The 27925-nt window shown below is 40.8% G+C and overlaps 1 protein-coding gene across 1 annotated transcript in view; it reads left to right on the forward strand.

Moving 5' to 3' along the window:
* rtf1 (RTF1 homolog, Paf1/RNA polymerase II complex component) overlaps positions 1–27925 on the forward strand; it is a 76639-nt gene that overhangs the window by 13691 nt on the left and 35023 nt on the right. Inside the window, exons 3-7 of the mRNA XM_043698511.1 lie at positions 18187–18297; positions 23145–23292; positions 24227–24431; positions 25806–25917; positions 26491–26602. Of these exons, the coding sequence (XP_043554446.1) occupies positions 18187–18297; positions 23145–23292; positions 24227–24431; positions 25806–25917; positions 26491–26602 (688 nt within the window). The remainder of the gene's footprint in view (positions 1–18186; positions 18298–23144; positions 23293–24226; positions 24432–25805; positions 25918–26490; positions 26603–27925) is intronic.

Consider the following 27925-nt stretch of genomic DNA (forward strand, 5'->3'; position numbering starts at 1 on the left):
GAGTGCGTGGAGGTAGTTCAACCAGAAGAGAGACACAGATCTGGTGCTAAACGCTGCCTGAGAGAGTAAGGGGAGTGCATGGGGAGGGAACTATTTGGGAATAGATGTAGAAGTGGACCCTGAGGAGAGGGTGTGTGGGATAGTTGAGAAGGGAGGGTGGTTAGTGTGTGAGTGAGGTGACCCTGAGGAAAGGATTGTCTCGAGGTGACCCAAGTGTGGGACTCAAGGGGCAAAGACTTGTGGGGATGAGGGCAGTAAGGAAGGTTATTTGGGCAAGATTTTGTGTGATGGCTGGAGAACCAGCAGTGTGGGAATGGAGAGTGGTGAGGGGGAAAAATGGAGCAGTACTTGGCGAGAGGATTTTTTGAGAATGGAAGGGAGCGATTGGGGCCAGTTGGGTTAGAAATGGAGGGTGTAGAATTCTTTGTCACAAAAGCAGTTGAGGCCAAAACATGGAATGTTTTCAAGAAGACTAAAGGGATATAAGGTCAGAGTGGGAAGAAAGCAAGAAAGGGATGCTTAGTTGGGTGATCAACCATGATCATACTAAATGGTAAAGGGCTGAATAGCCTAATCCTATTTTCCACATTTTTATGGTTACCCTAAATTCCTTGTTTGAATTTCTCAAGTCTGGTTTCTGTCCCAGCAAAGTATCAGAATGGCTCTTAAGTTACATGTGACCGCAGTAAACTGTTCCTCAGTCTCCTCAACTTTTGAGCAGGTTTTGGGATGGTTGCCCACACCATTCTTCTTCAGTGCATTTTCTCCCTTGCTCATCTAATTGAGGTTGCTCATGTCTGGTTCCATTTTCGAACTATCCCTTTACAGCTTGACTAGTATTACACGATAATAAGATGCGTTGGATTGGGGGAAATATGTTACCACAGTTCTAGGATTGATTAATGGACAGCAAACAATGTGCAGGTATAAGTGGAATATTTTTGGGCTTTTAAGTGGCAATGTACTACAAGGATCTGAGAGGGGTTTTGGCTGTTTACAATTTATGATGATTTAGATGACAGAAACTGTGGAGGGATTTGGATTGGATCGGTGTGAGAACGTGGTAGATGGAATACAGTGTGGCCAACTACAGAGCCACACTTTGGTATGAAAACTTAGAACTATTTTGCGTGCAGGTGCAGTAAGTTCTTAGTGATTTGTTTTAAAGGAACAATATTATAGGTATAAGTACAATTTTAATTATTCTCCTTTCTTAAAGCACATCCTTGCCCCTAGAGGGAGTGCAAAGTTCTTTTGATTGTTTCTAAGGTTGAGGGGACTTTTAACAGGAGAGATTGAGTAGGCAAGACCTACATTTCTTAGAGTTGTGTGTTGCTGGAAAAGCACAGTAGGTCAGGCAGCATCTGAAGAGCAGGAAAATCGACATTCCCTGCTCCTCAGATGCTGCCTGACCTGCTGTGCTTTTCCAACAACACACTCTCAACTCTGATCTCCAGCATGTGATGACCTCATTACCTCCTAATTGCTCAGAGGTGAGAAGAATTTATAAACCCATCAATCACGTTTGCCCACATGGGCTGCAAGTCAAGCATTTTGAAATTGTCATCTTTATTTTTAGATTCTTCCATGGCCTTTCTCCTGTCTACTTCTGTAACTACCTCCGACCCCACACCCCTTTGAGATGTACTCTAATTATGGTTTCTTGAGCACCTCTGACTTTAATCACATAACCTTTGGCCATCTTTCAGCTGCCTTGGTCCTAAATTCTGCAACACTCTCCCTACTTTTCTTCACCTTGCTTTCCTCCCTTAAGACACTCCTTAAAAGCCATCTGTTTTTATCTGCTTATTTTGTCACTTTATACTGTTCTTGAAAACACCCTTGGGATGTTTTATGGTCAAGGTGCTGCATAATTATAAATTGTTATTAACTGAGACAGGTGACTACATTTAAAAATGGAACATGCTTAAGGGGCTTGAGCCCCCGAGGACCTGAGGAAATGGCATCACTAACCGTGGAATCTATGGTCACTCTCTTAAAACAAGTGTTTGGCATTTGGGATTGAGAAGAGGATAAATCTCTTTGCTGAGAAGGTTGTGAATCTTCTATACTCAGATTCTGATGGTTTTAATTTGCAAACTTTTTTAAAAAAAACGCCAGACATTAAGATTTGTTGCATATGGTTCAAGTATGAATTTGTTTTGGTTGCTTGTGCTCTTGCTTTAAGTCATGTGGGTTGGAGCAATGGTCCAAGATCTTAGCAAGTACTGTTGCAGGAGGAGCAGTGTGTTGCTGCAGCATTGTTGGAGATACTGTCTTTTGGATGAAATGTTCTCAGTCAATCTGGTCACCTCTTGTAGCAATTCAAATGGATGCTAAAGATTGAATTTGTATAACCTAATAAGTAGAAAGCCCTGCCTTGGCTAATTTTTTACTTCAGTACCCACAAAACCAGATTAACTGGTCATCCATCTTGCTATTTGTATATAATTTCTGTTGGCTGCTAATTCTTTTACTATGAAAAATACAAGGATTTAAAATAAATATTCCACTACCAAGTCTTGTATTGTCACTGGTTATGATCAGTTGGCTGTGCTGCAGCTGGACTGCAGTGGTTCTAGAAAACAGTTCACCACCACCACCTCAAGGGCAACTAGGGATGGGCAATAAATGCTGGCCAGCCAGCGACGTCCACATCTAACAAAATGTCTAAATAAAACGTTTCCCCTCATGATATGAGTTTTCTATGTAACACATAGTTCCTTTGGTACTTTTCTTTCAGATACCTTTTCCATCTTAATTACACATTCTCTACTTCAATTAATAAAGTTTTTGACTTGGTGAAGAAATGGTGTCAGAAATAACTGAGAGCGTTAATATCACTAGCACATCTGTAATGTTGTTCATGCACTGCTTAATAATCAAATTACCAGTAAAGTGTGACAAAAATATTACAGAAACCACTTGTGGCACATGGTGGGGGGAAGCATCAGTGCTAGTTCTTCTGTGACAATCCAATATTGATCCAAATATTTTCCTATATCATCAAATATTTAACTAATTTTTCCTTAAAGGATCTCTGCGTCGTTTCTGAAAGTGTTCCAAGCTTCCAGTGACTGTCTCTTTTTAAAAAAAAAAATCCACTGTAGAATATTTAAATAGCTGATTCCAAGTCACTGACTCTATCGCCTAAGAAAGCTTAAATTAAAACAAAGAATTCTGGATGCTGGAGATTTGAAACAAAGTCAGAAATTGCTGGCAAACGTTGGTGGATCTGGCAAGATCTGTAGGACGAAAGCAGAGTTAACGTTTTGAGTCTGGTGAGACTCTTCATTGATGAAGATCTGTCGTGTTTCACCGGCAATTTTTGTCTTTGCACCAGAGGAAACTTTTTCCCTTTCAAAGTCATAGATAAAATTTTACAAACATTAACTAAATTTCCCTTCTCCTTTTTTCTGTTCAATTGGCAACAGTTCCATAGTTCAAGTCTCTCCTTAATAATTTCCCATCCTTGGAATCTTTATAATGAATCTGTGTTTTCTGACTTTGACTTGGTTTCAATAATGGAAGAACATAAAACTGAAGCGAAAACTTATGGCTGAACTGTTACCTAGTACAAATTCCTCATCTTTCTTTGCTGTGCTTTTTACGTCTTTATGTAAGCGATCTGCAATGGTTGTACTCCAAAACCTTTGTTATAATTTCAATCTCCCATGGCATAATATATCAGAATATGGTCTCTCTCAGCTGGATCTATTCCTGTCTAAGTAGATCTGCCTCTCTGCATTCTCATCTTCAGTGTTTTTGTATGTATGTATCTCTTGATTCCTCCCTTCAACTTAGAAACAGTAAACTATTCAGTCCCTGAAATTTGGTCAAAAGACAGAGTCTGGATAGGTGATAAAAGGCCCTGATGTTCACCTTCCCGTGCTCTCTGCTACTGCTGAAAACTAAAAGAAAAACTAGCTGATTTGAAAGTTAGAAGAGGAAGCTAAAACTTTGACAGGTTATGAAGGGCACTCTATGTGAAAATGCTCATACCACAGAACTGTTTCAAACTCTTCCACAGTGCCACCTTGTTATCAGTGTGAAGGGAAAAAATTGAATTATAACCAATAAGGGTCCCCTTGAAGACTTATTATATTGATTGAAACGAGCCATACAAAACAGCATTTGGCATATGTGGAGTCTGGTGTGAGCTGGCAGTGTTGTGGTGTTGCAATTAACTGAGGGAGAAAATCAGCTAGGTTCCTGCTCTTGATAGTCTGGCCCCTCTCATTATGTGCAGCATGGTGACATACCACATGCTGCTTATTATCCTTGAACTGTCGCCTGTCGAAGCTCTGTGTCACCTGTTCCCCTGTGTGTAGGAGGAAGTGTTGGTGTAGTGCTCAACCATTATTAGAAAACTGGAGCTGTTGCTGAATTTCTGATGCTGCTGATTGTTCTCCTTGGAGCAGTGAAGGTTAATGGAGGTGTTAAAATTATATATTTATGTAGATAAAGAAAAGCTGTTTCCACTGGCAGGTGGGCCAGTAGCCAGAGGTGATCAACATAAGGTAATGATCAAAAGAGCAGGAGGGGTGATAAATATTTTTTGTTATGAAGTGTTCTGATCTGGAATGCACTATCTAAAAAGGTAGTGGAAGCAGATTTAACACCTTAAAGAAATTTGATAAATATTGAAGGGAAAAATTTTGCACAGTTATGGGGATTAGGAATGAGGTAGTTGATTTAATTGAATAGCTCTTTCAAAGAGCTGCAACGTTTTGTATGACCTGTGCTGCAAGATTCTATGCTGGTTTAGTCTGAGACATCTGTTTGAAACTTTCTCAAGTTGGATTATTTTTAATGATTCCAAACTGTGTTCTACCTCATGTGTAAAGCCGTTTCCTGTCATAAGCTATATGCTAACAACTAGCACTTTAAGAAATAAGATCTTAATGGCATTCATCACGATCAACAATGCTATCAAGTGTCACATACATGCTCACATATTGCAGTTTTGGTCCAAGTTAGTGGGGGTTAAATACTGAATTCCACCACGGGTGCAGTGAGAATGACTGTCCTTCAGTAACCTAACCAAGTGTGATATCAAGGTGTCCTGGCAAAATTGAAGGCTGCAGCAGTCAGAAAATTCTGCTGCTGCTTGGCGTCGTACCTAGAATAAAGGAAGATAGTAGTTGGAGGTCAGTCATCTCAAACTCGGGGTATTATTGCAGGAGTTCCTGAGGGTTGTCCGAGGCCAACTCTCAAGTGCTTTGTCAATGATCCTCCTTCCATTATGAGGACAGTAGTGAGGAGTTTTTGCTGATAATTGTTTAATGTTGAGTACTGTTTGCAGCTTCTCAGGTATTGAAGCAATCTCTATCCGTAGCAAAATCTGGATAACGTTCAGGGTGGGATGACAAGTGGCAATGTGACATTCATATCTACAGTATTGCGCAGGGGTTATTCCTATCAAGGGAGAGTCTAACCACTTTGTCTTGGCATTTAGTTATGTTATCATTGCTGAATCCCCACTATCAACATTGGAGGGGTTACTATTCATTTAGATACTGAACTTGACCAGTGACAGAAGTATTGTGGCTATCAGAATAGGTCTGAGGCCAGGAATTTGGAGGCAGGTAACCATCTGACTCCTCAAAGCCTGTCCACAATCTACACGACACAGTTTGGCTGGTGATGCAATACCTCTTTACTTGTCTAGCTGAGTACAGATCCAATAATATGCAAGAAGCCAACATCATCCAACATAAGGCAACCTGCTTGATTGGTACCCCTTCCACTAATCTGAAAATGGTGCATCAGTAATAGAAGAAATCAATGGCCACAAAGTGCCCTACAAATTAAGCTGTCCAGCAATTCATCAAGGCTCCTTTAATCCATACAATCTGTATTCATGATTTAGAGGAGGGTACTGAATGTATTGTATCCAGATTTGCTAACAAGGATGTCATGAGTGCGGAGGGATACAGGTGATTACATAAGGCATTGGGAAATAATGTGCTGAGTTGTGGAATTATCCACTTTGGTGGGAAAGATATAAAAGCTGAGTACTTTTTGAGTGGTGAGATTGGAAAATGTTTGTAATTAGAAGGACCTGGTGCATTTAGTTACAGAGGTAACTTGCAGGGTGTAGCAAGCAACTAAAAAGGCAAAATGGTATGTTAGCTTTTACTACAGATTAGAGTATGAATAAATAAACCTGACTCTAGTTGGATAGGATATTGGTAAGACCACACCTGAATTTGTATGCACAGCTTTGATCTCCTTAACTCTCCAAGGACGATATCCTCTTGTTGAAGTGAGTATAAGGAAGGTCACTAGACTGGTTCCAGCAACAAGAGATTGCCTTAAGTTATTGAATAGATAATATATAAATTGTTCAGTAAAATAAGATTTGATGTCATTTCAACATGTTGAATTCTGAATGGACTTGGTAGGATAGGTGAATATTGACCATGGTCTCAGAATAATGGTTGGCTATTTCAGACTAAATGAGAAATTTTTTCACTGAGTATTTTGGATTTTTGGGATTTTCTTTTACCCCAGTAAAAAAAAGGCTGTGACAGCTCAGTAGTTGAATATTTTCAAGAATGAGGTCCTGAAGGTTTAGGTATTAAGGGATATGAGAATGATGTAGGAAAGTGGATTTGAGTAAAAACAAATTCAGTCATGAACTTGTTGAATGGCAAAGATGGCTGATGGACCTACTTCTGATTTCTTGAGTTTTAATGGAAGTTGCTGGCCACTATCCAGAGGATATAAACACATAACTGATCCTGTAGAGGTGAGGTTGGGCAGGGTGAACAAATGTCTTCATGAATAAGATTATAGGGATGACTTTCATTGATGGGAGGGAATTCCAGCAACCAAACATTAGTTGGGCCTGAATTGATTGACTAAGGCGGGTACTGAGCTGGATGATAAGTTAATCAGTGAACTAAAAGTACAGAACTTAAAGCGTGCAGATTTTAAACAGGACATTGAGGCAAGAGAAGTTAGTGTAGATTAGTGAGAGCAGTACTTTGGTTGAGTGGAATTTTGTGCACCATTGAGTATGGGCAGCAGAGATTTGGAGAAGTGCGTTTCAGATGATTGAAATAAAGTCTGGCGAGGAGAGATTTGGAGTAGACAGGTCTGACGGAGTTAAAGGGAAGAACTGTTTCAGTAGCACCTTGCATGTCACTGTCCCAAAGAGCTTTGCAGTCAACTGAGTTCTTTTGAAGTAATTGCTGTTGTGTTGGAGCTTGAGATCTGATTTGTGCACAGTGAGATCTCGCAAGTAGAAACCAATTAATGTCTTGATCACTTGGAACAGTGTTTGCGGCAAGTTCAGTTGAGGCAGTCGAGAGTATTGGATGATGATTTTGGATGGAAATGGCATGCAGGGTTATGGGGAAAGGAAGTTGGCATTAGGTAATATAACCATAAAAGTGCATGAATGGCATAATACAATGACTTATTTAGATATTAGGTGGGGACGAGATATTGGTCAGAATGCCAAGAGAGTACTCTGCCATCTCTTTGCGGCGTTGAAGTAAATATTCTTTTGGAATGTATAGCCTTTATATATTATCAGACTTTTGCAGTTGGTCCAAAGCATCAGCAATTATAAAGAGCAACTTCTGAAGGGATTGTGGAAAACTCTAAAATTTGGCAGTCATCTGAATCCAGTTGGTATGCTGGCATCTTGTGAATTTTTTGAATCTATGAAATCTAGCTGATGGAGCAAGGTTCATAGAGTTGTACAAGATTGAACTAAATTGGGGATGTTTTAAATGACTAGCATCTAGGAGAGAGGGCTGTTGAAAGGTGTAGGAAGTCGAGATGCGCTGGAAAAGCACAACAGGTCCGGCAGCATCCAAGAAACAGGAAAATTGACATTTAGGACAAAAGCCCTTCATCAGGAATATTCGAAAGGGACTAGCAAGGGACATGTTCTCAGTATCTATACTACCAAGTCCATTCAGAATTCAACATGCTGAAATGACATGAAATCTTATTTTATTAAACAATTTACATATTATCTATTCAATATCTTCTCAAGGCTATCTCTTGTTGCTGGAATCAGTCTAGTGACTGACCTTATACTCGCCTCAGCAAGAGGCTTTCCTGATGAAGTGCTTTTGCCCGAAATGTCGATTTTCCTGCCCCTTGGATGCTGCCTGACCTGTGCTTTCCCAGCACCACACACTTGACAGTAATCTCCAGCATCTGTAGTCCTTACTGTTGGAAATTGAATTGTTTTAAATTTCTTGAAAGAGATAACTTGGGAAATATAATTTCCCCAGATTAAAGAAAGGAACATCAGGAACGTGAAACAGATTAAAGGGAAGTTCAGAAACCCAGTTAATTTTATCTGATTGTCAATCAATTGATACAACAAAAAAATTACTAAATTACCAAAGTACTAGTAGCACTCAAAGATGTTTTGCAAATACGTGTAACCACTTTGACCCCACTTGCACAGATGAACTAGGTAGGTTTCATGTATTTGATACTAATATATCCGTCTGGATGGGCACTATATATTGATTGAACTATGAAGTGTGGCAACATAAAACCCGTTAAGGAAATTGACGCATGCAGGAAGATTCCTGTGTCAGTAAATGATAACCAACAAGCTATAGGAATAAATTTAGAATTGTTTGAGGAGTGTCAATATATAAAATTAAAAACTTTCATTTTTTACCATTTTACTAAATTTCTTTCTCCTATCATGATTTACTGTTTTGCATGGTGGCTTCTTACTTTTTCTCAGGGAAGTGAACTTTTGGAAATGTGGTAACCCACTTCAGTTACAGAGTAAAGATCACCTCGTTGTCTTAATGTTTGACCCATTCAGTCTGTGCTGGTTCCCTATGATACAGGCCAGTCAGTCTAAATTTTCTGCTCAAGGTTGTTTCCTTCAAATATCTATACCAATTCCTTTTAAATGTTTCTGCTTCCAGCAATTTTGGCAGCAAGATACACAGTTCTTCCACAGATTCTCCCTGCATCTCTTGGCTAAACTCTTAAACATAAGTCCCCTAACCTAACTCTGTCATAATCTCTATATCTATCATTACCCCCCTCAATGTTCCAAGGAGCACTACCCCAGCCTTTCCAACCTAATCACTATCTTCACCACCTCTGTAAAATATGCTGATCAGAATGGGAATCAGAACTTTAGTTTGGGGCCTAACCAGAGCTTTATAAAGGATCAGCGCAACCACTCTATTTGTGTATTGTACCTCAATATGTGAAGTCCAAGATGCAATTTGTTTTGCTAACCACTCTCTCAATATGTCTAACCTATAATGGCTCAGTGGTTCGCGCTGCTGCCTCCAGCACCAGTGACCCTGGTTCAATTCCACCTTCAGGTGAGTGTCTGTATAGAGTTTGCACATTGTCTCTGTATCTGTGTGCGTTTCTGGCTTCCTCAGTCCAACGATGCGCAGGTTAGGTCGACTGGCCATGCTAATTTGCCCATAATGTCCAGGGATGTACAGGCCATGTAGATTAGCCACGGGAAATGCAGGATTACAAGGATGGGGTGGGATGCTCTTCAGAGGGTCGGTGTGGACTTGATTGACCGAATGGCCCACTTCCATACTGTAGGAAATCTATTAATATGTCCTGCCACCCTCAAAGATTGACTAACATGCAACCCTGCTCTCTTTCTTTGCACACTCTTAGAATTGTGACATTAAGTCTGTACTTTATCCTATTCCGTCAAAAAAAATTCAATCCTATTATTCTGAGGAAGAGTTGCTCTCTAAAAGTTAACTGTTTCTCTGTTCACTGATGCTTTCAGACCTGCTGATTTTCTTCAGCTTTTTCACTTTTTACTTTGGGCGGCACGGTGGCACAGTGGTTAGCACTGCTGCCTCACAGCGCCAGAGACCCGAGTTCAATTCCCGACTCAGGCGACTGACTGTGTGGAGTTTGCACATTCTCCCCGTGTCTGCGTGGGTTTCCTCCCACAGTCCAAAAATGTGCAGGTTAGGTGAATTGGCCATGCTAAATTGCCCATAGTGTTAGGTTAAAGGGGTAAATGTAGGGGTATGGATGGGTTGCGCTTCGGCGGGTCGGTGTGGACTTGTTGGGCTGAAGGGCCTGTTTCCACACTGTAAGTAATCTAATCTAATCTAATCCATCTGCCACTTGTTTGCACAGTATGGTAGCTGTGGGTAATTCATAACATTCTCACTGTCTGCCTCTTTTCCAAGTTTGACGTCTTCAGATTTTAAAATTTTACTGTATTCCAAGATTGTTAGTTACAAAAAGTAAAATAAAGCAACGGTCCTAACACTAACCCTAGGAGAGTACCACTGCTTGCTACCATAGAGATGGGGGGAGGAAACCATCTACCATGACTTTGTTTCCTTAATTTTCTAATCTTTTTGGATGCTAACCACTTTATTCCATACGGTTCCATTTTGTGAACCAGTTTTTTGTTGGTGATAACATTTTAAACACTTTTTAAAACTCCACAACATCCACTGCCTCATCCTCATCAAGTGTCAGTTTTGCTTGATCAGAAAATTCAATTTGATCAGTCGAGCATGATCTGACTTCACGAAATCCCTGCTAGCTCTCTGTAATTAACTGAAATTCTTACTGCCTTTTAATTAACTCAAATATCTCCAAATGCATGTTTTTCCTTGATCATGGATTCCAAAATCCTGCCCTCCACCGCTGTTAAATGGACCAGCCTATAGTTGCTAGGATTGTTCTCTCATCTTTTCTTGAATTACATTTGTCATATTTGCCACTCTCAAATCTTTTATCATTCCCCATGTCTAGGGTTCTTTCAAATCTGCCCAATTTCATTCAGCAGCCTGGGATGCAAACTGTCCACATCAGGTGATACCATAAGCAGAACCAGCCTTTCCAGTGCAACCTCTCTTGCAGTTTTCACCATTTCCTTGCCTCCACTATTTCCACTTCTGACGCATTGTCCAATTCTTCCTCCTTTGTCAACAACAATACAAAGAGTTTACCATGTATTGCGGCCCAATAGAACAAATGATATTAAATTCCAGCTCTTTTATATGCATCAGAGAGTGAATTTCATAAAATTGCAGTGCCTGAGGGACAAATCTGGAGATCCTATTGATTAAGTAGACTTTCAAGTGATTTAATTGGACTACTTGTACTCTTGAAAAAGTTTAGGTTCTAGAATTGCTAGCTACATTTTCATACTTATTCAGACCACTCATAGTCATAGAGATGTACAGCATGGAAATAGACCCTTCGGTCCAACCCGTCCATGCCGACCAGATATCCCAACCCAATCTAGTCCCACCTGCCAGTACCTGGCTCATTTCCCTCCAAACCCTTCCTATTCATATACCCATCAAAATGCCTCTTAAATGTTGCAATTGTACCAGCCTCCACCACTTCCTCTGGCAGCTCATTCCATACCCATACCACCCTCTGTGTGGAAAAAGTTGCCCTTTAAGTCTCTTTTATATCTTTCCCCTCTCACCCTAAACCTATACCCTCTAGTTCTGGACACTCCGACCCCAGGGAAAAAACTTTGCCTATTTACTCTATCCATGCCCCTCATAATTTTGTAAACCTCTATAAAGTCACCGTTCAGCCTCCGATGCTCCAGGGAAAACAGCCCCAGCCTGTTCAGCCTCTCCCTATAGCTCCAATCCTCCAACCCTGGCAACATCCTTTAAAATCTTTTCTGAACTCTTTCAAGTTTCACAACATCTTTCCAATAGGAAGGAGACCAGAATTGCACGCAATATTCCAACAGTGGCCTAACCAATGTCCTGTACAGCCGCGACATGACCTCCCAACACCTGTACTCAGTACTGTGACCAATAAAAGAAGGCATAGCAAATGCCGCCTTCACTATCCTATCTACCTGCGACTCCACTTTCAAGGAGTGAACCTGCACTCCAAGGTCTCTTTGTTCAGCAACACTCCCTAGGACCTTACCATTAAGTGTATAAGTCCTGCTAAGATTTGTTTTCCCAAAATGCAGCACCTTGCATTTATCTGAATTAAACGCCATCTGCCACTTCTCAGCCCATTGGCCCATCTGGTCAAGGTCCTGTTGTCATCTGAGGAAACCTCTTCACTGTCCAATTTTGGTGTCATCTGTAAATGTACCTCTTATCTCACATCCAAATCATTTATGTAAATGACAAAAAGTAGAGGACCCAGCACCGATCCTTGTGACACTCCACTGGTCACAGGCCTCTGGTCTGAAAAACAACCCTCCACCACCACCCTCTGTCTTCTACCTTTGAGCCAGTTCTGTATCCAAATGGCTAGCTCTCCCTGTATTCCATGAGATCTAACTTTGCTAACCAGTCTCCAATGGGGAACCTTGTCGAACACCTTACTGAAGTCCATATAAATCACATTTACCGCTCTGTCCTCATCAATCCTCTTTGTTACATCTTTCAAAAAACTCAATCAAGTTTGTGAGACATGATTTCCCACGCACAAAGCCATGTTGACTATCCCTAATCCGTCTTTGCCTTCCCAAATACATGTACATCCTGTCCCTCAGGATTCCCTCCAACAACTCGCCCACCACTGAGGTCAGGCTCACTGGCCTATAGTTCCCTGGCTTGTCCTTACCACCCTTCTTAAACAGTGGCACCATGTTAGCCAACCTCCAGTCTTCCGGCACCTCACCTGTGACTATAAATGATACGAATATCTCAGCAAGAGGTCTAGCAATCACTTCTCCAGCTTCCCACAGAGTTCTTGGGTGCACCTGATCAGGTCCTCGGGATTTATCCACCTTACCTGTTTCTAGACATCCATCACTTCCTCCTCTGTAATCTGGACATTTTGTAAGATGTCACCGTCTATTTCCCTACAGTCTATATCGTCCATAACTCACCTGGGTTTTCAGGTTGATTTTTATTGCCAGCCTCTACTCCAGATGTGCAGCCTTAACTGAAAGTAGAGATAATTATTCGAGTGATGCTGTTGTTCAGAGAGGGATTCCAGTGAATCTCTTGCATAAAGCTTCCAGCGTAGCTGCATTGATTGCAATGGGAACACAAATTTACACTTGCTTCATTGGTGTTATTTGGGAAAGACTTGTAGAAAATCTGCATGGTATAAGCCGCTGCAATATGTTTTAGACAGGGGTTATGTGTGTATAATGTAGAGCAGTATTTAAGCACTATTAGGAGAGGGAGTCAGTAGCTGCTTAAACTCTCATTCGGTACTATCATTGCTGATCTTCTGTCTCAACACCACTTCCCATGTCCCTTGATTCTGTGAAACACAGTATTCATCTAACTCAACTTTGAATGTACTCAATGAAATATTCCTAATCATCTAGGGTAGGGAATTCCAAAGGTTCACAACTGAGTTTCTCCTCTCATTCATGAATGATCGACACCTTATCCTGAGATTGTGCCCCCATATGAGATTTACCAGCCAAGGGAAGCCAACCTTAGTATCTACCCTGTCAAGCCCCTCCTTATAGACTGGGTCTACACGGTTTACTCAGTCTCTTATCTCGGGGATTAACTTAGTGAACCTTTGTTTTAGTGCTCCCAATGTAAGTATATTCTCCCTTCAATACGGACAGCGTATCTGTGCACAGTACTGAGTGATGCCTTATAAAAAACATTGTGCAATTGTCCTGAGATTCCTTTGCAATAAAGGCCAACACATGATTTGAATTCCTTATTGCTTGCTGGACTTGCATGATAACAGTGTATCTTGTACAACTACACCCAAATATTTTTGGATATCAATATTAAAAAGTGCCATGCCTTTTTGAAACGTCTTGATTTTCTATTATTATCAAAATAATTAATCTTCACTTTACTGCATTAAACTCCATGTATCACCTTGAAGACTTTCATTTAACTAGTCTATATCCCTTAACCTCTTGTCGTCCCCACAGTTTACATTTGCACGGTCTTTTATTAGCAAAAATGTAGATTATTACTTTTGATCTTGTATTTAAATTATTAAGATGGTTGTAAATATTTAAGACCACAGCATAGATCCTTGCAGCACCCCACTACACTAGTTGCAGACTACCAACTTGGAAATGCCCATTTATTCGTGCTGTCTGCTCGTACCGTAATCCAACACCATGAGCCCTTAATTTGTATAACTTTTGTGCGACCTCATTGAGGAGGTTTTGAGAACCATCTATTATATCCCTGACCACCCATGTACAATAAATCTATCAAACATGTTTCCCTTTTATAAAGCATATTGGTTTTGTCTAGTCCATTGTTAATAGATTCTGTTAAAAGGTTATAGTCCAACAGGTTCATTTGAAAACACTAGCTTTCAGAGCGCTGCTCCTTTGTCAGGTAGCTAGTGGGGCAGGGTCATAGGACACAGAATCTATTGCACTAGATCATAGTGTCATGCAACTGATATTATATATTGAACAAAGCTAGATTGCTGTTAAGTCTTTCATCTTTAGAATGGGTTGCAGGTTTTGATTCTTTAATGTGTAATTCCCAGATCTACTTTCAGTATTATTCCAGCAAGTGATATCAATTAACTGGCCTGTGCCTGGGACTGTTTTAAAATCTAGAGAATTTTGGAATTTCATAAACCAGGCATTCGTTGTTTCTGGTTGTCTCTTTGTGGGCGGCACGGTGGCACAGTGGTTAGCACTGCTGCCTCACAGCGCCAGAGACCCGGGTTCAATTCCCGCCTCAGGCGACTGACTGTGTGGAGTTTGCACGTTCTCCCCGTGTCTGCGTGGGTTTCCTCCGGGTGCTCTGGTTTCCTCCCACATCACAAAGCTGTGCAGGGTCAGGTGAATTGGCCATACTAAATTGCCCGTAGTGTTAGGTAAGGGGTAAATGTAGGGGTATGGGTGGGTTTCGCTTCGGCGGGTCGGTGTGGACTTGTTGGGCCGAAGGGCCTGTTTCCACACTGTAATCTAATCTAATCTAATCTAAATCTGGGTGGTTAGCCATGAAGATGTAGAAATTCTACTTTTCGGTTGTAAGCTTTCCTTAATTTTTCTTTATTAATTACTTGAAGTTTCTCACTCTTATTTAGACTCTTTGTTACTCTCTCTTCTGGTATGCAATTTACGTTCTCTGCTAAGAGAACTATTATGATTCTAGAGTGTACGGCTAACCTTATTATTAGGGACTGGTTACCTTTAAATTCTATAAAGAGTCAGATCCAGAAGACTTGCTGAGAGACTAAAGCCATAAGGTTCCATGGATTGAAAGATGATCTTACTTTGCATTACAGCTTGTTTAGTAATCCATATAATATATATAACTTAATCTAACATTCAGAATTAACGTGGTGAACGGGATTATATACTGTGATTGGGCACTCCACCTATCAAGTCAGATTGCACAGATTTCTCAGCAATTCACTCCATCAAATCCCATTCATACATCTGAACATAGACAGATTCAGCATCCACTGCCTTTTAAGGAAGGGAATTCGAAAGAACTTGACCCTCCGAGAGAGAGAGAGTATGTTTCCTCATCTCTGCTTTAAATGAGGAGCCACTTGTTTTTAAACTTCTGGATACAAAAGGAGGCAACCTTTCCCACACCACCTGTTATGTCTCCTTATTTGAATAAGTCCTCTCTGGTTCTTATCTTCAGAGGATGTAGACCTATCCTTTCCTCAAGGCATTCTGCAATTCCAGCTATTAATCTATGTAAACCTGTTTTGAACTACTTCCAATGTGTTAACATCCTTCTGCAAGTATGGTGGACAGTACTATATGCAATGCTCCAGGTGTGCTGTTTCCTCTATTGATTTTTTTCCCCTGAAGTGACCAGTTGAAAACTTTGCAGTAAGATGTTTCTTATTGCTAGCCAGAATTGTATGATGCCACCAAATTTTTTTGCAACTGCTGGTTTCATGGCTGGCCACCTTCCCCTTTTTAAATTGTGCAGCTGCTCGGAGGGTCTGCAGAGCTATGACTTCCTGTTTCAGAAGTCGCTGCCGGGCATGGACCCTGAAAGTCTGCACAGTAGAGTAAAATTAACAGTTTAAATGTCTGGTTTGCTCAGACAAAGTAAATGGATATAACTAGGGGATTTCATCACGTGACAAGCATAAGTTTTGTTTCAGTTTACTTCTGTTAATCCCCTTTTTTTTTTTAGACCATAAAAAGTCTCATCTGTTTTTATGTTCCTGCCTAAGTTACTCTCATTTTACTTATTCCCTTTTATTAGCTATTGGGTGCCTTTTAATGACTTCTGAAACCTCTCAATCCTCAGGGTTTTGCTACTTTTTGCAATAGTACAGCTTTTTTTAAACATCTGTAATATAATCCCTAACTTTTGTGGAAGCTTAGATCTTTCTTGCTGAGCTTCTGTTTTAGGATGTATGTTTGTTGAACATTTTGAATTGTTTGAGTCTCATTGTTATTGTACTGCAATACCCTTTTAGTCTACTTACCTGAACAACTCTAGCCAGCTCTTTCTTAAGTAATTCATTTTACATAAGAGCCAGGAGCAAGCAATTTAACCCCTAGAACCTGCTCCACCACTCAATTTGTTTGTGGCTGATCTCATCCTCAATTCCACTTTCCCACCCACTCGTCATAATTCATTAGTAATTACAAATCTGTCTACTTAAGTGTTCCGATTTCCCTCTACTGTGGTAGTGAATTCCACAGATTCACATTCCTTTGAGAGAAGTAATTCCTCCTCCTCTCCATTTTAAATATGCAGCCTCTTCGTCTAAAACTATGACTTCTTGTTCTAGATTGTCCCGAAAGAGGAAACATCCGTTTTCCATCTGTCTATTTTGACTATCCCCTTAGCTGCTTATATACATGAATTAGATCTCCTCTCATCCTTTAAAACTCTTGAGTATAGTCCTGAACTGCTGTATCTTATAAGACAAACTTTTAATCTTTGGAATTAATCTAGTGAACTTTCTCTGAACTGTCTCCAATGCAATTACATCTTCCTCAAGGGGACCAGAACTGTATACAGTACTCCAGATATGGTCTCATCGATGCCTTATTTTCCGTGTTACTTTTGCGAATTTGATTTGTCCAGTCTATATGGATATTAAAATTGCCTTTAAGTTTAGATTACCTTTATTACAAACTCCAATTATTTCTTGCGTAATGTTTTTTTCTAATGATATGATATACCTATGACCTCTAACTCCCCTCTACTCCTATCACTGTACCAATGTTTGATGCATCCTGCTAACTTCAACATAAAGTGCAAAAATGAAACAGAAATACCTGCCAACTTATCGCCTACCTGCTGTCATGGGATGACATTCCTTTATTTTGTCAATCTTGAAATTTGGTAGGGCTGGAGGGAGATGGAACAGTGAAGCCAGAGTATGAGGCATTTGGCCGGAGCGGGGGGGAGGTGGGGGTTGGGGGAGAGGTTTGAAATAGGTTCTGCTGCGTGATTGACATCAGGGACTGTTGTGAGATGGAGTAACCTGTGTGGAGTGGAGGTGTGGGCAATGCTTTTAGGAAGAGTGACATATGGAGACCTTGTCTGACACTTGTAGGATATAAAATTATATTTCTACAAAATAACTTAAACAGATTTTCATATTTAATGTCATGTGATACAATGTAATTGTATTGAATGTTATTAGTGCTGTAATACTGTTCTGTTTTTGATGTCTGGGAAGGGTCACATTAGTTTTTAAGATCTTTAGGTACTTTTACATGGGATGTGGAATTGCTGGGAAGTCCAGTGTTTATTGCCCATATCTAATTAGCACTAGAAATACTAGTGACTTAAAATGGACTTGCATGAGGAAAGTAGTTTGCAAAGCCCTATCGTAGTCCCTCACTTCACTCCAGTCAGCAGGCTATGGAAACCTGCCAGTTTCCTCATTTCCCCTCCCTCCCACCTTATCACAGATCCAACCTTCCAACTCGGCACCGCCCTCATGACCTGCTCTACCTGTCCATTTTCCTTCCCACGTTTCCGCTCCACCCTCCCCTCTGACCTCTCACTATTACCCCCACCTCCATCACCTATTGCACTCTTAGCTACCTTCCTCTCCAGCCCCACCCCTCTCCCATTTAGCTCTCCAACCGTAGGTTCCCAGCCTCCTTCCTGATGAAGGGCTTTTGCCTGAAATGTCGATTCTCCTGCTCCTTGGATGCTGCCTGACTTGCTGTGCTTTTCCAGCACCACGTTCTCGACTCATACTACCTGAGTGTCTGCACCTCTCCTATGGTTGTGTGTGCATGTGCAATGTGCAAACGAGAAATACATTAAGTGATACATCTTGTTTTCTCAACTCATTTAGGAATTGCTGTCATTGGCTAAGAGGAAACGGAGTGAGCCAGAACAGCAGGAGCAGCAGGCAAGCAAACCATCAGCATCATCAGATTCGGAAACCTCAGACAGTGGCGATGAGGTGAGCTATATACTTTTATTTCTCAATTTTTGAACAGGTCATGTGTGATTTCCCTGACTATACAGGGAGAGGGGATTCCCTTCAGTGTATTACAAATGTGAAAATGGCAAGTTCCCTCTACATTTTGGGCGGCACGGTGGCACAGTGGTTAGCACTGCTGCCTCGCAGCGCTAGAGACCCGGGTTCAATTCCCGCTTCAGGTGACTGACTGTGTGGAGTTTGCACGTTCTCCCCGTGTCTGCGTGGGTTTCCTCTGGGTGCTCCGGTTTCCTCCCACAGTCCAAAGATGTGCAGGTCAGGTGAATTGGCCATGCTAAATTGTCCGTAGTGTTAGGTAAGGGGTGGGTTACGCTTCGGCGGGTCGTTGTGGACTTGTGGGGCCGAAGGGCCTGTTTCCACACTGTAAAGTAATCTAATCTAATCTAATTTATAACTACTACCACTCTAGCTCTATAATGCACAGTATTGTTGGTGTGTTATGGATGTCATGATGTGGAGGTGCTGGTGTTGGACTAGGGTGGACAAGGTTTAAAAAAAATCACAACACTAGGTTATAGTCCAACAGGTTTATTTGGCAGAATCTGTCCTATGATTCTACTCCACTAGCTACCTGATAAAGGCACAGTGCTCCAAAAGCTTGTACTTCCAAATAAACCTGTTGGGCTATGACCTGATGTTGTGAGATTTTTAACTTTGTTATGCATGTGTCAAGAATATGTTAGTATTTGTAGCAGGCTTGGGCTGTAATGTGCAGTGGGATCGTTCCATGCCCGTCAGGGTCACTGCGCAATCAAAGACCTAGTACAGTCATCTCTCTGCCATGTCCTCCCTCCCCTCCGAGAGAGAACTTCAAGTCTCGGGCCGCTCTGATGGAGGCCTTGATGCAGGACCAGCCTCTGCAAGCTAATGATTGGGTTAGCATACAACAACCAAGACTCCTTTCTAAAACAAAAGTCAACTGACCCTTGGTTGGTGCTGTAACACATAATCAAAACATCATCAGAAACTTTAAGTAAAAAAAAATAAATTATCATTGCCACTGGTGGTGATGAACTATTTTTTTTAAAAAAAGTAACAGCAATGGTTTTGACAGTCCCTGTTGGGGAACTGTAACACACAGCCAAGAGGTTGATGGAAACTTATCAAAGTTAAATCAAAATATTCTTACCAGGTGACGGTATGCTGCAGCTGTTCCTGGTCCCAAAGGCCTGTAATATTTAAATGAATTCTCTCTGCATGGGCACTCTAATGCAGACATAGCCACAGGAGAGGTGCAGACGGCAGGTAGTAAGATCTTCTCCATAGCACGCTGCCTGGACCTGCTAATAGGAAAGCCTCTGATCCATACCATCTTTTTTTAAAATAAATCAGTGCATCCAAAGGTTTAAAAGCAGTCTCTCTTTTGTTTTAGGAAATAGGAATAGGGTTTGCATGTATAAACATTGAAAGCAAACATAAAAAACCATTTCCGTCAGACCGTAAGAACAAGAGGAGACGTTTGTCTTAAAATCAAGATGTTCTTTATTTATTGCATCATAGCAGTAGTTACAAATTATATTAATTAGACAATTATCTTTAATATTATCAAGGTTGACATTCTGGTCTTATTAGAATTTTGAATTGACTTGCCATTTTCCATCCAAGAATGTATGACATCATCAGATTAGGTGGAGCTTAATGCAGTATTAATCCTTTGAGAACCATTGCCTTGTGCTAAACTCCACTCAATTTTTTTCTCTCCCATAGTTAAAATTGTACATTTGGCTATATAACTACATTTATATTTACCAGTACACCAGTTCTCCCCTTCGCACATTCAGGTAATTTGGAGATTTCACAGTTCTTCAAGTCATTATTTTCAGATTTACAAGATTAGTACATCTTTGGCTTGAGAATTGTGGACCTTGATTCTAATGTGGACCTTGAACCATGATGTCTTGATGTTCCTCATTGAATTCATCCCAATTAAACTTCAGTGAATGGTTGCTCTGCAGTGAGATAAGGTTCCTGCTGATTCTTCATATAACCAAGATGCATCCATGTTAGTCCAGTGCCTCCTGGATGACTGTTCCATTCTCTGTATCAAATCTGCTGCCCCTGAACCAGGTGTAGCAATTTTTTATGCACATTGATGTATATTAAAATTAGTACTCTGCTGTTTTAATTTTTTTTTAATTATTTTAAAATTTATCATCCAGTGGACTCGGCATTTTTGGTAGGAAAGGGAATTGAGTTTTCAATTTTCTTTTCATCTAGAATTCTGACGGCAAGAAGCCATACTGAAGTGGGATAGACTTGTAATTTAACCAAGTTATAAGAGTCAGTGTTTTCTTCAAAAGAAATTTAAGTCTTTCAACTGTGCTGAACTTCCTCGTTTGGTTATATGTTCATATCTAGAAATGGCTATAAACTGGCAATTAGCAAACTGTGTTCCATTCTTGCATACAGCTGCTTTAGGAATCCCATGAGCATTGAACATTTCGTGCAAGGCCCTGATGACTGTTTCTTTGGTGGTGGTGTAATCTTTTTCACCTCTATATATTGTCGGCAATAAAGTAAGACCATCTGTAAATCACAAATAGATCTGTTCCCACTGTCTAGTGAGGATCAATGGCACTTTCTGCTCAGATTTGTGAATAACACAAGTTTCAAGGTTGACTATGCGGCTGTCAATCTCTTTTGAGATCCCTGGGTGCCACACTAAATGAGCCCTGGCTATATAACTGCTAATCTCCATGCCTTTGTAAAATCTACCTTACTGTCCTGTTTTGACACCATCACCTTTATCACAAATGACATCTCTAACCTTTTTTGTACAGTTTTCGATTACTTCTTACTTTGGGTAGATCCTGGCAGGAGACTTATATTTATCATGTTAGTTCAATCATATGGTTTGTCTCCAGCACCACCTTATCTTTAACTTTTTCTAATTATCTCTCTGCCTCAATTAATCGGATTGTAGGCCATCCCTTCACTGTCAGTCAGCTGTTGGCACTTTACTCACACTGTCTGATGCTGTTGATCACCTGCAGAGACCTATTACTTGGTTTATTGAGTCTCGCTCACACCATTTATATGATCTTTTGATCTCCGATTATAAAATCTGTGCTGGGTGCTCTCTTCACTTCTTCCGATGAAGGGGCAGTGCTCAGAAAGCTTGTGATTTCAAACAAACCTGTTGGTGTATAACCTGCTGTCGTGTGACTTTTCATCTTGTCCACCTCAGTCCAACACTCGCACTTCCATGTTATAAGCTCCAAATGACCATGTCTAGGATGTTGTCCCACAGTGAAGTTGGAATGACTGGCCCTTCATCAGATGTCACCTATAATGGTGACATGCTGTTGATCTTCGATCTAATCACCTTATGAGCCGAAACCCACAAGTAGCAGCGTGTTCTCAGTCTTTTGTTCCTGTCAGACTTAACTGAGAATCTTGGGTTGCTGCTCACTGTATTGCTGTGGGCCTGTGTATGCGATTTAGTTTCACTAAAGAATTCTTTATCAAGTGTTGTAAGGTTTTCGACAGTTCTTTGGGAGGGTCCATCCATTGTATTTTGTATCTCCGCCAGCACACCCATTGTCTGCCTTTTAGATCTTAGAATATCATAGACTCCCTACAGTGTGGAAACAGGCCATTTGGCCCAACAAGTCTACACCAACCCTCTGAAGAGTAACCCACCCAGACCCATTTCCCTCCACTATTACTCTATATTTACCCCTGACTAATGCACCTAACCTACACATCCCTGAACTCTATGGGCAAGTTAGGTTTGTCAATTCACTAACCTGCACATCTTTGGATTGTGGGAGGAAATCCATGCAGACACTGGGAGAATGTGAAAACTCCACGCAGACAGTCACCCAAGGCCGGGATTGAACCTGGGTCCCTGGCGCTGTGAGACAGCAGTGCTAATTACTGAGGCACCATGCTGCCCCTTTAGACAGAGCCAGAACTTTGTGGAGGCACCTCTTTCCATTATACACACAGAATTGGTGAATACAGTTGTTTATGATCTGTTGCTGAGGAATTTTAGGTGAAGGATGTAGTCTGAAAAACCTTGTGCACCCATGTGACAGAGAGCCTCCTTTTCTGTAACAAGTCTCCCTTGTTCCTAGAGGTGGGTGATTTACATGTGATTTGGGTAGCAGGGAAGAAAATCCTTTGGTTTGCGAGTCTCTCTGGAGTGATTCTTAACATCTAATCACTGCATTGATACACTTCTGCAAAAGGAACATTGGAGACACAGATCCACATAAACTAACCATACTTCATGATGCTAAACTGTCAGGGTATTGTAGCCAGCAGTAGATGCCAGGTGTTCACAGTTAAGCTAAGATACTTCAGAATGCCACAAGTTAGTTTTGGTTGTATCCTTTTAATGGGCCTTGTACACCTGGATGTTTTCATTGCACAAAGAGCTGTTCATCAGATATTCTGCAGTTGATAACATCTTTCAATTGTCAACCTTTCGATGCTCACCCTTGTTATTTATCATTGCAGAGTTTCAGTTCACTTAGCAAGTGAAGCTAGTTTTAACTTGCTGAGAGTGCTGCTTTCAGTTTAATCGCCATTTCTCTATCCTATGTTTCAGCAGTGATATGTTTGAGTGCTGGGTGTTGCAAAACCCTTTCCAAATCCATGGGCTAATGGAATGGTCAATGACCCATAGGTGTTTTGGTCAGTCTTGAGCTGCATCTAAGTTTGTGCCTACAAGGACACAGGATGCTCAATGCTAAAAATTAAAAACGTGTCTGTGTATATGGCATATTCCAGTCTAAGTGTTAAAGCACATTGTTAGGTCGAGGGAACTTGAGTTTTAGTTAAGAGTATGTTTTCCTTTTCAGTGGACAGTGGGAGGCAGCAAGACCAAAAAGAAGGGAAAAGGCAAGGGTGTGGAGAAGAAAACGGCCACCAAGAGAGCGGTAAACAAAGCAGCGTCATCAGGCAGCTCAGCGGAGGATAGTTCTGGTGATAGCTCTGCACCAGAGGAAGGTAAATAATTTGAATCCTGTGGTAAACTTATTTCTTCACTCTCCAAAAAAGAAAAGCAAAATATAATTAATTGTTGGTTTGATTTCAATATGACAGCTGCGCACTAATTCCTGACCATCTGTCACTACTTTCACAAGGGCATCAGAGTAAGTAGAATGTGTATCAGGCATTGTGCAAGGCCATGAGTGGATGAGGGTTAGAAGTTAGTGACACACAAGGGGTTGAGTGGATGAAGGTGAGATGTCACGTAGAGGATGTGTGTGGGAAGTGGGTATTTTAGAATCGGGGTATACATTTTTTTTAAAGTCTCCCATTTTACATTGAGTTATGGTGAAACGTTTTATTTCGGATGGTTATGGCGTTCGTTTCCAAAAAGCAAGGGAGGAAAGGATTTTGAATAGTTTTAAGACTAAGTGAAATTCTTTATAGTTCATGGAATCCAAAGGTGTAGTGGGGTAGATAGGAAAGTGGAATTCAGGCCAAAATCAGATCAGATTAAATCAGATATTATCAAATGGCAGAACAGACTCAAGGGTCTGAATGGCCGAATCTTCTCTCAATTCTTATGTTCATATGGTTCCTACAGCAGGAAGAGTGGTAAATAACTATGTCCATGATAAGCTAGTGGTTCTAATTGATTCCATCTATTACTGCTGCAACAGCTCACTGCAGGGTGTCACAGACAAGTTCTGGATCTTCACATTCAGCTGCTTTCATGGGCATCAGGAATTGCCATCAATTATACAGAGTAACAACAGAATACTGATAATCTTGCTGTTATTATCAGAAATGCTGGATGTTGCTTTGTCACACTCAGTGTTGTATAAATGTAACATTAGTTCTGTCACCACCCACAACCCTGACTCATCTCCATTGTAGTGCTTCACTTGTGTAGATGTTTTTTGGTGATTAAGTCACTCATTTGAAATTTCAGGAGAAGTTTCTGATTCGGAAAGCAGTAGCTCATCTTCAAGCTCAGAATCTTCATCCTCGTCAGAGGAGGAGGAGTTTCATGATGGCTATGACGATGATTTCATGGGTGATGAAGAGGATCGTGCAAGATTGGAACAAATGACTGAGAAAGAACGAGAGCAGGAACTGTATAATCGAATTGAGAAAAGAGAAGTGCTACGGAGGAGGTGAGATTCTCTGCCTGTGGTCAAACTTTTTCTCTCTCCTATTGTCTTCATTAGAGGATTAAATGTGACTTGATGAAGCTTCCAGAAGATGTAACACCTAGTAATTGTGGCAGGTGTTATATTGGGGCAGGGAATGTCTTGTTGAACATTAGAGCTGGCCAGTATTGAGTGAATCATACATTCAGCAAGTACTGATGCTTGGGCATGTAGGAAATGGTTTTGAGTGGCACTGAAAACTCTATTGAAGTTTCAGCTCTTGTAATTAAAGTTCTACACTGTCTGACCATGCATCAGTAAGGGAGAATTTCACCCTCCTGCATGGACATTGGGTAATGATATGGTTACACAAACTGATATAATCCTGTGCACCTTAGAGATGCTAGGACCAATTATCATGTCACTGCGTTGTTGTGACATGGGCATAACCAGCAAAACCAAATATGCCTGTCGTGGATTCACAACACAGTGAATTAAAACATTTAATGACCTTCCAACTGCGCAATTTTTCCTGCCTAGACTTTACAAATAACAAATCTTGCACATTAAGTTTATAACTTGAGAAGTTAATTTATTAATAATATAATGTTTTAGTAGAACGTAAGCAACAACCCAAATTTTTTTATCATAATCTCCACTTTCTCTCACAGACATCAAGTTAATTGTTACATTTTTTAAAAATAATAACTAGCAAGTTGCAAATAAACAGTTTTAAGTGATCGACGCCAGGCCATTGTTAAATCCTTGGACAATGAGTTGTTCATGGAAATGTAGAACTGTACATCATGAATTTCCATGTCATTGGTTAATGCAAACAGTTTAATTAGACTCCCAGAAATATATGCTTGTTTGTTACATACTGGGATTCTGTTCACTGAATGTTCACTAATTTGATAGCTGAATAGAAAAACTAAAGAAAGAGAGAAAAACACAATCAGGCAAAAAGGAGAGAATTATTACTGCTGAGTGTTTGCCTAACTAGCAGGTCTGGAGTCCTCTTTTGCCCGAAACATCGATTTTCCTGTTCCTCGGATGCTGCCTGACCTGCTGTGCTTTTCCAGGACCACTCTAATCTAACTTGGGAGAGGCTAGCCTGACTTCCTCAGTTAGACCCCATTTTGCATGAATGAATATCAGGCATCTAAAATTAGCCACCTTGACCAATGCTTCACCTTTTGATGATGGGTAGGTAAAGTGCATGTTGTAGACATGGGTTATTGAATTGGATTGAAACTGAGTGTGATACCAATTTGGTTGATGAGATTTGTTTGCGTCTGAGCTGTAATGTGCGTGGTACAGATTAGCTGAGCCCGTTGCCCACCACTCTGAATTTTGGACTTAACTGGCAATCAAGGATTTCTTCCAATCTGTTGACAGGTTTGAAATTGAAAAGAAGCTGAAGGCAGCAAAGAAGAAAGAAAAGAAAGAGAAGAAGAAGAAGATGGAGGAAGAGCGAGAGAAAAAGATGCAGCAGATCCAAGAGTCTCAGGTATTTTGTAGAAGCCTTGTCCAATCTGAAGGTGCTTTCCACATTTACCATACACTCATTAACATGTTGGCTGTTGGTAGATTTGGACAGAGGACAACTGTGTTATCAAATTTCTTTTTCACTTGATTACCACAAACTGCTAACCAAAGTGGGATGTCAAGTAATCCTTTAGAGTATCCTGGATACAGTCAAAATGAACTGCTTCAGCTGCCCTCTCACTGTCAGGGAACCTGTAGATTCAGTGCCTTGGTTTCAGCCAGATGATAAGTTGGTTAGCACTGGCCTTCGTGTTTAGCCAAAAGAAGGTGGTGAATGAACTCCATATACCTGCAGGTACGATGTGTACACCGTCAGGCTTACATGAAGAGGATGGATAGCATCTCTGGGGTGGTTAACCAGTAGATGGTGAGCGCCATCAGGGTAAGAGCAGCTAAAGAAAGGCTGTTTTGAACTGAAGGACGAGGAATTATTCTTGAGGATGTGAAGTTGCTAAACTGGTTAAGGTCGATAAGATTGATTAACAAGGAAATGAGTGCCTCCCAAGGACCCGGCTGAAGTGTATTTGTCGTTTAGGTGATGTCGCACAACAAAGAGCGGCGATCAAAAAGGGATGAGAAACAGGATAAGAAGTCTCAGGCAATGGAGGAGCTGAAAGCTGAACGAGAGAAAAAGAAAAACAAGACAGGTAAGAAATGCAGTGGCTGCAGGCCAACCAGCTGATAGTTCAAAACGAGATCCAATGAGCTTAATGTTTTGATGGAGAATGAACCACACTACCACCTTGTTTTTCAGACTTGAATGTCTCCATGACCTTGAATGTCTCACATCAAATTGTAACCTATTCAGTGATGGGGAGAGCATTTTGCTCTTGAATTCTTCTTTGTTTTTCAGTTTTGTGCAGAATTTTTTAAATCTTCAAATTCTGTGCACTATGTTCTTGTTGGCTTCAGTGAGAATATTGTAGATGTCAGCGCAACTGTTTGTTTAAGGGGAACTGCAAGCTACCTGCCTATTCTGGGCTCTGTAGCTAGATCCATCTCCTTCACCAAGACCATTCCCCCACTAAGTACCTCCTCCACAACAGCCTAGACATCATCAGCAACTTGCATTTATTTCAATCTTTTAACACGAGGAAATCGTCCCAAAATACTACTTGGCTACAGTAGCAGGAAAAAAAATTCCAGCAATGTCTAGTGATAAATAAGGAAACAAATCCTAGCCTTTGACTTCAAAGGATAAATTGTAAACTTGACTAAAATATGTTTGTGTGAAGATTTTGACTGTGGTAAGCATATCAAAAGTGACCATCAGTGCAGATACGTTGAAGCAAGTAGAGGGGCTATCTGTGACTGAGTTTAGGAAGAGCAGTAGAATGGAAGAAAAGGCAAAAGGATTTGTGATGGATGTAAAGTTCTGAGGATGAGAAATTGCTTCAGGCAGGGGTGTATGGTGGGTAACTTGCAGTGGAGCTTGGTTGGGTTAGAGAAGAACTTGGAAGAATAAGCTGAGACATTGAGGTGATTAAAAGCAGGTCAAGTGGCAGGAGTATTAGTTGATGAATACCATTGCCATACTTTGAGTGGGGTGGGTAATAGAGAAAATTACTTAAATTCATATAGTGTTCCTCACAACTGAACATCCAGCAATCTCAAAATAATGTGTAGGGTATTAAATGTTTTGAGAGTGTGGTTACTATGTAATGTAGGAAAGTACAGTTAAGGTGGAAGATGTCACCACCTGTCAGCCAACTTCAATTCAACATCAGTGCTTTCTTCCCAGTAAGGTTATGGGATCCGATGCTTTATTTGTTAGTGAGCAAGCTCTAGGGGGAAATGCAGGGAAAGGTAGTAATTGTTCCACAGGTACAACCCAAATGGTAATAGTGGGAAGGTTAGTGAACTTTAGTCCCTAGCAGGCATGCTGTGTGGAAAAGTAGGTGAGAGATGTAGATAGGGAAGTTGTTTCACTGGACCAGTGAAACATATAGATAGGCACAGATGTGAGTACA

Source organism: Chiloscyllium plagiosum, chromosome 10 (assembly GCF_004010195.1).
Source record: "Chiloscyllium plagiosum isolate BGI_BamShark_2017 chromosome 10, ASM401019v2, whole genome shotgun sequence".
Taxonomy (NCBI): Eukaryota; Metazoa; Chordata; class Chondrichthyes; order Orectolobiformes; family Hemiscylliidae; genus Chiloscyllium; species Chiloscyllium plagiosum.